Genomic DNA, 11,610 nt, shown 5'->3' on the forward strand with positions numbered 1-11,610 from the left:
ATATCATGCCCACATTTCTGTACTGTACACAAATAAATTGACTAAAGAAATTCAAATATGTGGATGGCAAAGAAAAGGATATAACGAAGCTTGAAGAATGGTCCAATAATTGGCAACTAAGGTTTAATGCTAAGAAATGCAGGGTCATGAACTTGGGTTACAAGAATCCAAGGGAACGGTACAATATAGGGGGTGAAGTGCTTCTGTGTACAAAAGAAGAGCAGGACTTGGGGGAGTAATCGTGTCTGATGACCTTAAGGCTTCCAAACAGGTAGAAAAAGTTGACGGTCAAAGCCAGAAGGATGCGCAGGTGCATAAGGAGAGGGATAACCAGCAGGATGAAGGAGGTGATAGTGCCCTTGTAGAAGTCTCTGGTGGGGCCCCATTTAGAGTACTGTGTGCAATTCTGGAGACCGCACCTATGGAAAGATATGAACTATATGGAGTCGGTCCAGAGGGCAGTTACAAAATTAGTAAGTGGTCTCCATCATAAAACATATAGGGACAGGCTTATGAACCTCAACATAGAGAGGCGGTAGAGAGGGAATATGAGAGATATTTAAATACCTCAGTGGAATTAATGTATAGGAGGCCTGCCTTTTCCAACTGAAGGAAAACTCTGAAATAAGAGGACATACGATGAAGTTAGGAGGAAATATGCCTAAGAGGAATCAAAGAAAATACTTTTTCATGTAAAGGGTGGTGGATGTGTGGACTGGCCTCCTGGCAGAGGTCGTGGAGATGAGGACTGTGTCACTGTTTAAGAAAGTGTGACAGGCACATAGGATCCCTTAGGAAAAGGAGGAGCTAGTGGTTGCTTAGGAAGGGCAGAGTGGATTATCTGTCATTATGTTTCAAGGTTTCTCTGTTTCTTACCAAAAAGTACAACCTAACTTCAATCATGTGTATCTGAAAAGGGGGCATGTTGGGAGTATTCCAAAAAGTTGCACGCAGATTAAAGAATTAAAACTCAGTAACACAGATACATCCTATATAATAAAACGCACCTCCAACGTTCTGAAGCCGAGAAAGTGAAGCCTTCAAGCCTTAAAGAATTCCTGCAATGTTCCGGAACTACGTGTCATCAGTGCGCACGAATGCTTCAAGGCTTCACTTTCTTGGCCTCAGAACATTGGAGGTGCGTTTTATTATATAGCATGTGCTCGGTGCTTTCCTGTAGCACATGGGGGGAATTTAATATATGTTGATTAAAGTGCAGTGGCTGGAGGGGGGGCTGGGGAGCGAGAAGAATCGCTGGGTGGCTGGGGGGGGGGCAGGGGAGAGAGGAGATTCGCTGGGTGGCTGGAGGTGGGGCAGGGGAGAGAAGAGCATCACTGGCTGGCTGGAGGGGGGGGGCAAGGGAAAAAGTAGAATCGCTGGGTGGCTGGAGGGGGAGCAGGGGAGAGAGGAGAATCGCTGGGTGGCTGGAGGGGAGTCAGAGGAGACATACTCGAACCCAGCAGTCTCACCCTCTCTGTCACACACACACTCGCACGTTCATTCTCTCTCTCTCTCTCTCACACACACACAGTCAATCTCACATATACTCTCTCAAACATACACACTCAGAGGAAAACCTTGCAAGCGCCTGTTTCATTTGTGTCAGAAACGGGCCTGTTTTACTAGTCCTCTATATATATCAGAAGAAAAAATAAAGGCCTATAGCTATGCACTGAAATCCAAAATACAGCACTGCAAATAACAAAAAGCAAACTCTTTAGCACCGACAAACACATTGTCAATATAACCCTCCCTTCCCCCCCCCCTCAAAGACCCCTGGAAAACTCTCTAAGTCTCCCCCCACACACACCCCTTCCATCCCCCTTCATAATAGAGAAAATGCAAAACCTATTAGATTTAATAAAACCTCACAAATTTGCCATGGTTTTTAACGGCGACAGCAATTGTTTTGTTCTGGCTGGCCAATAAGGCAACAAGCTCCGCCCCCAGGCTCATGCCGGCTCCTCTCATTAAACCAGCATGGAAGCATTCATAGGACGCCTTTGTGATGTAATTACGTCGTCCTGGGAGCCGCCGCCGCCTTCCTTTGCGGCATTTCCGGCTTTCTTCTTGGTCTTGGTCCGGCGGTAGTAGCTCCGGCTGGGTTGTGATGGCAGCGGTGGTGGGGGAGACGGTGCGGTTAGAGCGAGGTGAGTGCGGCTCCCCACCTGCTGGGGGCGGCTGGAACCCAAGGCCCCTGGGGCTCCCCGCTTCCTTCCGGCGGCCGGACTTTGTACCGGAAGTTACTTTATGCCTCAGTCTTGACAAGGATAGACCTGACAGGGCCTCGCGCGTAGCTTCTTTCAAATGGAGAAGCTCGAGCCTTTTCATTCCCTACTTTAAGTGTTCGCGGTACAACCTGGAGGAGAGGGTGACCCGTATGGGATGACAATTACATCCGAAACTAAGGCATGATAGTGCATGGGGTGGTAAATACCCTCAAGTGGAGGATTTGGGGGGGGGGGGGCGTAACCTACACAAAGAGGCGGTTATAACCCTAAATAAAGGCACAGAGCCTGGGGTGTAACCTGCATGAAGCAGCAATAGTTAAAGCCCTGAGCTATCATCCTTACTGGGCAGAGTGGCTACACCATGCTGGTGTTTACCTGTAGTCATTTAGCGTGTTGGTAAATAAATTCAAAAGAGTGGAACAGCATTGCGGCTCCTTCTCTGAATGTAACTTGTCAGAACAAAATGGAATTATTGAACAGTTGAAAGAAAAACATGAAATCTGGAAACTATTTTTCTAAGAGTCCTGAAACCTGGAGAAAAACTAAACAAGCAAATACAAATATTACACCTTATAGACCAGACTATATCTTTGTTATAAGCCATTAAAAACTTATTAGTCATAACTTTCAGCTGTTCAAAGTGCATTAAATTTGGTCCCTGTCTCATGAAGGCTTACAATCTAATTGTAACTTGCCCTTTCTTAGTTTCTTAGTTGGCTTGCTCCACATGGTGCTAGAAGAAAACAGAACACCTCTTCCAGAGATAGATTAACACACTGGATGAGAGTTGGCTTGGAGAGGCTGGAATTGGAACAGGATGATGGAAGTCGGTGAGGTTGAGGTTAAAAGGACAATGGGAAAGGGGGAGGAGGTTTGGGGGAAAGATGCTGGGGAAGAGTGGAAGACTCCCAGAATAATACCCTGGGTCAGATCTTTTGTGCTCAGATGGGCTAGACGTGCAGGTTGTTTTTATATGTCACTTATTTGCAATTAATCCATCACAGAATTGTTAACTTCAAAAATGATTGGGGGCCGTTTGATGGATCAGTGGCAGTACTGTTTGCTACCAAGTAGAAGGCCCAAGCTTAGCTTTTCATGCATGGGTTAGCTGGGACTATTGTACTTTATTTAATTTCTTATATACTGTCTGGAAGCCTAAAAGCTGTCATAGTGACATGCATTCAGGTACAGTAGGTATTAAGATGATTTGTCATAGGGAGTGGTTAGAGCAATGGGCGTAAAACCAGGGACACTAAGATTTGAATCCCATTTCTGCCATTGATACACCTTCTGACCTATCTTTTCTAAAATGGGAATAATTTGACTAGATTATGCAGTTTCCAGCCGCCCTGTCCAAGGAAACTGATTTTCTCTATATATCTGTCATTCCTATAACTGTAAGAAACTACATGTGTGTTCTCAGGTAGAGAGAGAGATATTCAGTGAAAATTATTTTTTAATATCTCGCAGCATTTTACATCCCTTTCACAACATGACTGTATTGTTTTTCTTGTTAGTAATAAAAGGCAAGGATGCCCATACTGGCTTCTTGCAAACTCCAGACTTTCACTGCATCCCAGCTATTATCAGCTGACTTCAAACACAGCAGAACTATCTTTTTAATTTGTAGTAAAGCCAAACTTGTCAGATCATATGTACAGGCAATCCAAGTTGCACACAGCCAGAATCTTAACTCTAATTGCACTTAAAGCTGCAATATATTACCACCACCAGGCAGAATTTACATATGATTTACTTCACAGTGACTTGGGATTGGCTTTTATGTGCTGATTTATTTACAGGTGTCCTGTAGAAATTTGTCCCTCAAGTGCTCTGGTTTAACAAATGTTGTTTTTTTAATTCTAGATATTTCTAGAGCAATTGAACTGCTGGAAAAGTTGCAAAGAAGCGGTGAAGTCCCAGCACAAAAGCTGCAGGCTCTTCAGCGGGTCCTGCAGAGTGATTTCTGTAATGCCGTGAGGGAGGTGGGTAATATTAATCATTCTGACCAGGTGCTAAATCCTTACTGCAGTGTGTCTAAAGCACTGTGCATTAATCACACTAGTTGAAAATGATGGTTACCCAAGCACTGAAAGCGTAAGGCAATATTTTCCTTAGTAAAATTTAAACTAATAATCTTCTTAAAATATTTAGAGACCACATTTCAGGCCCCAAAAATATAACTAAAGCAAGTCACATTCTTAGTTTTTACATGTGAACTTAAAACTACTTTTTTAAGTGTTCCAGGTAATCAGAAAATACAGTAATTGTTTTGGCTTTTCAAGGTATATGAACATGTGTATGAGACGGTGGACATCAGTAGCAGTCCAGAAGTAAGAGCCAATGCAACAGCCAAGGTAAAAAAAGAAAAAAGTCTTTTGTTAGAAACAAGTGAAAACCACAGACAAGCTGAAAAGGCTGAACGCGCTTGCTTATTTGTGGAGCAGAATCGGTGCTTGTGAATGTAGACTGCAATAAAGAGCGTGAACTTTGGGGCCCTTTTGTTAAAGCTTAGCATGTGTTAAATGCTGTACGTCCTATGTTATACATAGCCCCATTGTCCTTTAAAACCAATAGGCAGATATTGTTAATTGCCTAGGTGCGCATTCTCCTCTCCCATTTCCTTCCCTCCCCACTGCTGGGCTGTCCCGTTATTGATAATGTACAAGTCGTCCTTACAAAATTAGCATAACCTTGAATTGCTGCTAGGTACTTTTTTTTTTTTAAGGGGATTTAGGTACTTTTCTCTGTCATAGATTTAAAATTGTATTTTACTTTTATGAATATTTTCAGACTTACCTCCTTCAAATGGATGGCGATAGCTATCTGGTTGAGTTATAAAATAGTCAAGGTAAATGAGAGAAGACCTGGACAGATGCTCTGTTTCTTACAGGCCACAGTAGCCGCATTTGCTGCCAGCGAAGGCCATTCGCATCCCAGGGTTGTTGAGCTGCCAAAAACAGAAGAGGGTCTTGGATTCAACATTATGGGTGGAAAAGAGCAAAACTCACCCATCTACATTTCTCGAATTATTCCCAGTGGAATAGCCGATAGACACGGTGGACTGAAACGTGGAGACCAGCTTCTTTCTGTAAATGGAGTGGTATGGGTTTTTTTTTTTTCTTTTTTCTAACTCTAGAAATGTCTTCACTAAAGGTTGCTTCTGGATACTATAAAGGTTTTATGACTAATTTGGCTGAAAGAGATTGAAGTGGAGGGGATGGCCTAGTGGTTAGAACAGTAAGATGAGAATCAGGGAAGCCAAGGTTCAAATATTACTTTTCCCAGTGATGATGATATTAAAATCACTTTTATTGTGCCCCTCTTCAATTCCGAGTAGATTAAAACACATCCAGAAAATACTTAAATTTGATTACACTCTGCCAACAGAGAATATACATGGCCGTTCCAAGCATTAAATGAACCATGTCTTGTGACCTTGGGCAAGTCACTTTGCCCTGCAGAGTGTGAGCCCATTTGGTCAAGGACCTATGAACGGTACCTGACTATTTAACATGCCTTATGTCCAGATTAGTAATTTTAACATAGAAATCCAGAGCAGTGTGCAATAGCAAAAGCCAAGAAACCGAGCTGAGATTGCTAAAAAGATGTTAAATACACAAAATGTGCAGGAAAAACCAAGAAAAACTCTGGGCAAGTCACTTAACCCTCCATTGCCCCATTTAAGCCGCATTGAGCCTGCCATGAGTGGGAAAGTGCCTTATTATAGCCAAAGTCGTAACTTAGATTTCCAAATCTTTATTCAAAGTGCTGTACCCGAACCAACGGGACCCTGCAGTGGACACCCAAAAACTCTGACAAAGCCGGTATATTCTGGTTAAATGGGTCCCATTGGTTCAGGTACAGCACTTAGAGATTTGGAAATCTAATTCACAATTTTGGCTATAATAAAGCAAAATAAAGTTCTACTAGATTTAAATGTATATTATTTATAACCCGCCCTTATCCAGGGCAAGGTACAATAGACACATAAAAATACATAAAACATACACATACCACACAAAATATTTAGCAAACATCAAAAGCAAAAAGCCATATACTTAAGCAGCATAAGCAGAAAAGGCCAGACACATCAAATCTCTCCACGCATCTTTATAAAATAGCCTCTAAAAGCAGAGAATGCTGTAGCTCAGCAAAACAGTGTAAATAGATTTCTATGCAAGATTTTCCTATTGTAAGATCACTTCAAGTATATTGCTCATTGGTATTAGAAAATTTCATTGAGCAATACATCTAAGAATGTGAACATTCACTTTATGAAAGTATTGAAATAAGGAGTTTTTATATTTTTTTGTATACTTAAGAGTTTGGAGTTTTTTTTAGAATAAAACTAAATATTCCTTACTTTGAGTCTGTTTGGGAGATCCTTTTTGGACTATAAAAAGACATTAAAACAGCAAAGCTTCACGTGTCTGATTTTTCAGAGGCTTAGCATGAGACAGGATGCGTTTTGCAGCAGTATAAACAGTGCTGCAGATACACTCCCCCTCCCCCCCCCCCACCTGTTTTTTAAGCCATGCGGCAATGCCAACACAGCCCATTCAAAGTGAATGGGCTGTGTCGGCATTAGCATGCGGCTTCGTAAACGGGACGGTGTCTCCAGATAGTCGGCCATTTATGTGACCCGGGAATGATTTCTGTGTAGATATGAACAGACCACTTTTGAGAAGCCATTTACAGACCACTTTTGAGAAGCCATTTACTTGGATAAATTGGTAAATAGTAGGCAAGTCTGGTGATGTGATTGGGTTGGAGAGTCAAAATAACTTGTGTATTTACATTCTCAAAAGCATATATGAAAATGCAGGAAACTTGCATGTACTGACACAGCTTTCAAAGACAGTGTGTTTATATTTTTTATTTGAGAACTTGCACAATGCATGTGAGTAAACATACCTGTCCCATTTTGTATTCTGTATCTTAAAACAGCTCACTTAAGTTAATGTAAATTAATTTCTCTGGATTGAACATCTATGTCTAATACTGCATGATATCTTTCTGCGGCTGTGAGTTGTTTTTTTTCTTCACTTGTTTACAATACAACAGTCCAGAACATAGGCACTGATTAGACATTAGTGATTAAATAGCGGAGTAGTGATCGTTCCTGCAATTGATGTGTGGTCTGTGTAGCTGATGTGTGCTTCTCTAACACTTTCTGTCTTCTTTACTGTTGCCTTGCATTATTAATGCCAAAAGACAGCCACACTTCTAGCATAAACTTGGTTTTAACTATTGAAAAACACATCAGTGTATTCCACGGACTCTCTTTGTTTGGACATAGCTTTTCATTTGTCAGGAATGTCTTTTCCTTATTTGGTGCTTAAAGATATTTTGTAGTTTTATGACTAATGTGATGATTGAACATTTTGTTAATCTTTACATTTTCTGTTTGTGTGATTGTGTTTACAGAGTGTTGAAGGAGAACACCATGAAAAAGCAGTGGAGCTACTGAAGGCTGCACAGGGCAAGGTCAAGCTGGTTGTGCGATACACACCTAAAGTCCTGGAAGAAATGGAATTGCGGTTTGAAAAAATGAGATCGGCAAAGCGCAGACAGCAAAACTAACTCACGCTGTAGTTATAGTTTGTTCGAAACAACTTCCATTTTAGTAAACAGACTTGTGTGATCTACCGGTGCACTAGACAAGACTGTACAAGACTGTGTGTAACTTTTAAGGGTTCGCTCATAGCATCACTGGTAGCTGAGCAGCAGCTAATGAACTTTCTGATCACAAGAGTGCTGATGCCAAGTCATTTTTACAGACCTATTTTAAAACGCAGTGCAGCTGTTGCACTTTTAATGTACACAAGCTGCTTTTAAAAACATTTTAAAATATTCATTTGTACAAATCATTTTCTAAAAGATTGTTTTCCCTTTTTTCTTGTAAATTAAAAATTGAAAATATTTTAATGCCTTCAAACAATGGTAAGTTTTGTAGCTCCCAGGAATTCTGTGAAATTGACATCATAGAGAAAAAAATGACTTAAATGGTATATGGTTCCATAATAGTCATTTAGATTTAACTCATGCCTTTTTTTCAGTTGTAGTTCAGTGAGTTACATTCAGGTACAGTAGGTATTGGTTTCCTGTCACTAGAGCACTTAGGATCGAAGTTTGTACCTTTGCAGTGGAGTGGAAGGTAGGAGGGAAAGAGCAAGCTTTCTTGGGCAGCAGTCTGAGCTGAGCCTACTAGCATGGTTGAGATGGATTGGGTACAATTCCCTTCTTTATTATTAGCATTAGTTTATATTGTTGATTTTTCTTCATTCCATTTATTTCAGTATGTAGCCCATTTTTGTGCTTGTTTCATGAAACGTTCATTGTTCTCAGCCTGCTGCTTATTAGATTGGGAGTAACCTACTGATTAGAGCAGTGGACTGAGAAGTGGAGAAGACGGGATTCAAATCCCACTGATGCTTTCTGTGCCCTTGAGCAAGTCACTTTACCTCAGGAACAACCTTGGAATCATTTACTAACATGCACAGAAACATGTTAGTAAATGAGGTCCTTAGATGGTAAGCCCTCTGAAGGAAGTGACAATTCTGTACCTGAATGTAACTCATTTTAAGATACCAATGAAAAGGCCTGATCTAGATCAGGCCTTTTCATTGGTATCTTAAAATGAGTTATCTAGATAACAAAAATCTGTATACATAAAACCTCCTGATGGACAAGCTTCCAAACAGTTGCTAAGATTCACTTACAGAAAACTTAAAAATGCGTTAAGCTGCTTCAGTAGCACAGAACAAAGCCCCAAAAGATTGAATGTATGTGGTTTGCAGTATGTTGTATAAATATATGATGAGTCTGTGCTCATGAGAGCTGGAGTAACAATAAATTAGACCAGACTGGAAATCAACTATCAATAAAACATTTTTAAATCCGTTCACTAAATAAATTACACTACAAGTTTTTTATACCAATATGTTTTTTTAACTTTCATTTACCATATGCACTAAAATATTTGCACAGCTATGAAAATTCTACAATATTTCTATTTGACTGACTCCTTTTGGATGCCACTTTGGAATGAGAAAAAGTTTGTTTTGTGTGGTGATGCTTGCAGCTAACCTAATGGCCACCGGTGGTCACTGTTGCTCTACCACAGTTTATATGTAATGTGGGCTGAGACTGGCTGTTGTCCTATAAACATGCCAAGACAGTGTGCTGTGGTTGTTTTTAGCTTCCCTTAGGCAGATTTCTTAGGAAAACATGGTGCTACTTGTAAACGTTTCTCTGACAACCCTGAGCTATGGAGGAAGTAGCAAAGATTGACAGAATGAAATGGCCAACATTTCTAGTGATCGAAACAGTGCATAAATGTTAACTTGGTCCATGTAATACTTAGAATATGTGAATTAGTCTGAATATCCTTTCTGGGTATTCTTGTGCACTGTGCTACTTTTGAATGCTGTTGATAATGAAGAGTCTGAAACACTAACGCTGTAGGCTGTATACGTTAACTTTATGAAAGGTTCCCTGTTTGCTAGGATTGCGTGCATTTAAACTGTAGGTTTAAACGGCGAGACCAAAATCAGAGTTTTAGTAAGTTACTGAAGTGTTTTCTTATTTAACTGTAAAATATGAATATTTGTAGAGCCTGTTTTTATAAAGAGGTATAGTAAGAATAAATATTGTAATACCCAAGCATTGTATAACTCTTGTTTTGTCATCTTGTACTACTGGGTGTAGCATGTAACATGAGAATTTTTTACATCAACAATCTATTATAACTTGTGAACTGCACTTGTATTTCACTTCCTGTGAAATATCTGAATGTAATTTCTGTGGAATGTGAGTAGAATTATTTGTGTGCTCACCTTATTTCCTATCTCAAATAATGCGTTTCAGGGCACTTTACTGTTTAAGTACGAAACTGTAACAAAATCCCACGTGCAAGGTAGACGCCAGCTTAGAATCTACTTGACCTTCTCGGTCTCCATTTGGGTAGGAAAAAGGCTTCAAAGAGCTCTTGGATATTTAATATCTAAAAGAGATAAATGGATCAATTCAATCCTTTCTTCATCATTGGCCAAAAAAAAAAATTCCAAAGCTCAACTATGTTGATCTATTTCTTTTCTATTCTTTTTATTTTTTATTACTTGTTTTGCTGAGCTTATCACTTCAGACTTAAATTTGAAAATTTAAATAATCCATAATCCTAAGGAGTTAATTCACTCCACTGACTTCCATACACATCCAAGCTAGTCTATCCAACGATGAGCTATGGTACTGAAAAAAGGACACATCTTTTTGATGTCCAGGTTCTTAGTCGTCAACACTCGACTGTTCTTCTGCTGTTTCTATCTCATCAGTACCTCAGAACTCCTGTGCTATAACTTGCTGTCTTCAACGCTCTGCCCTCAAGCCGACGGTGGCCAGCGTTTCACGGTGCTGCTTCAGGGTCTTGGCGACAGAGTTACCAATGAGTCCTTGAGACAGCCCCGGGCTCTCGCATGCACTGCTCCTCGACTCGCCCAGGCAGGTGACTTTACTGTTTAAACCTTGAACATTATCTAGTTACCCTTAAAGATTTAGCATTTTGGGCCTTCACCTAATGTTTCGTGGGGGTCTATTCTAGGCATCTTTCTTTCTTTTATAGAAGGTACTCTAAGCAGGGATGGGTGCATGTGTGCAGTTGGGTAGATGTTGATGCCTAAATGCTAGAGACAGAGATGCTTAATTTATGGTTTTTATAAATGTGAGTAGAGCCCAGACAGCTCCTGTGTGTATTTACAGAATAGTACCAAGCTGGGCTTGAACTCTTTGTGCTCGCATGTGGATTTGGCGCACAGATGTTACTGCCCACATTACAGAATTATCCCCTGGTGCTCTTCCTGACGTCACATCTCCGTGAGGATGGTATGAGATGTGGAGGCTCGTTTTCAAAGCACAGAGACTTGCAAAGTTATATAAGGTACTAGTAACTTTGTAAGTCTATGTGCTTTGAAAATGAGTATCTGAATGTCAGATGTGTGATAAGGTATAAATGTAGCAGTGGTGGGAAGAGGGTTAAATGGGTATGGTTTTTCTCTTTAATCAATATTTCAATCGGTTGTGTGTGCTGTTGAGCTATTTGAGTGAAGTGGTGAAGAAAAAAGTCTTGACGGCAGTGTGTGTATGTTAAGAACTAGCAGTGAATTACATGGAGTGGGCCTTTACTCAGCCTGTTTGACTACAAGCGCAGCAGCACCCACTGTGGACTGTGAAGGAAACCTGTGAAGAAACAGTGCAATTAGGAGTCTGTCTTATATGTTGCAGAACATGTGCAAGTAGCAGAAGCCAAACTTTTTTTTTCCTTCTTCTTTTGTAGGAACGGTGGGTGTGGATAGTTTTTTTTTTTTTTTTTAAACGTGCT

At 40.4% G+C, this 11,610-nt stretch overlaps 1 protein-coding gene across 2 annotated transcripts; it reads left to right on the top strand.

Moving 5' to 3' along the window:
* Nucleotides 1-2,014: 2,014 nt before the first annotated feature.
* LIN7C (lin-7 homolog C, crumbs cell polarity complex component) lies at nucleotides 2,015-8,848 on the top strand. Of its 2 annotated transcripts, XM_030200690.1 has the most exons (6): nucleotides 2,098-2,150; nucleotides 2,937-3,061; nucleotides 4,098-4,216; nucleotides 4,517-4,588; nucleotides 5,125-5,334; nucleotides 7,662-8,848. In XM_030200690.1, the coding sequence occupies exons 2-6, from the start codon at nucleotides 3,049-3,051 to the stop codon at nucleotides 7,815-7,817; spliced, it is 570 nt and encodes a 189-aa protein (XP_030056550.1). In that variant the 5' UTR covers nucleotides 2,098-2,150; nucleotides 2,937-3,048; the 3' UTR covers nucleotides 7,818-8,848. The 2 variants fall into 2 exon arrangements, with proteins under 2 accessions (XP_030056549.1, XP_030056550.1); XM_030200689.1 differs by lacking the exon at nucleotides 2,937-3,061 and having other exon boundaries at nucleotides 2,015-2,150.
* Nucleotides 8,849-11,610: the final 2,762 nt, after the last annotated feature.

Source organism: Microcaecilia unicolor, chromosome 4 (genome assembly GCF_901765095.1).
Source record: "Microcaecilia unicolor chromosome 4, aMicUni1.1, whole genome shotgun sequence".
Lineage (NCBI taxonomy): Eukaryota > Metazoa > Chordata > Amphibia > Gymnophiona > Siphonopidae > Microcaecilia > Microcaecilia unicolor.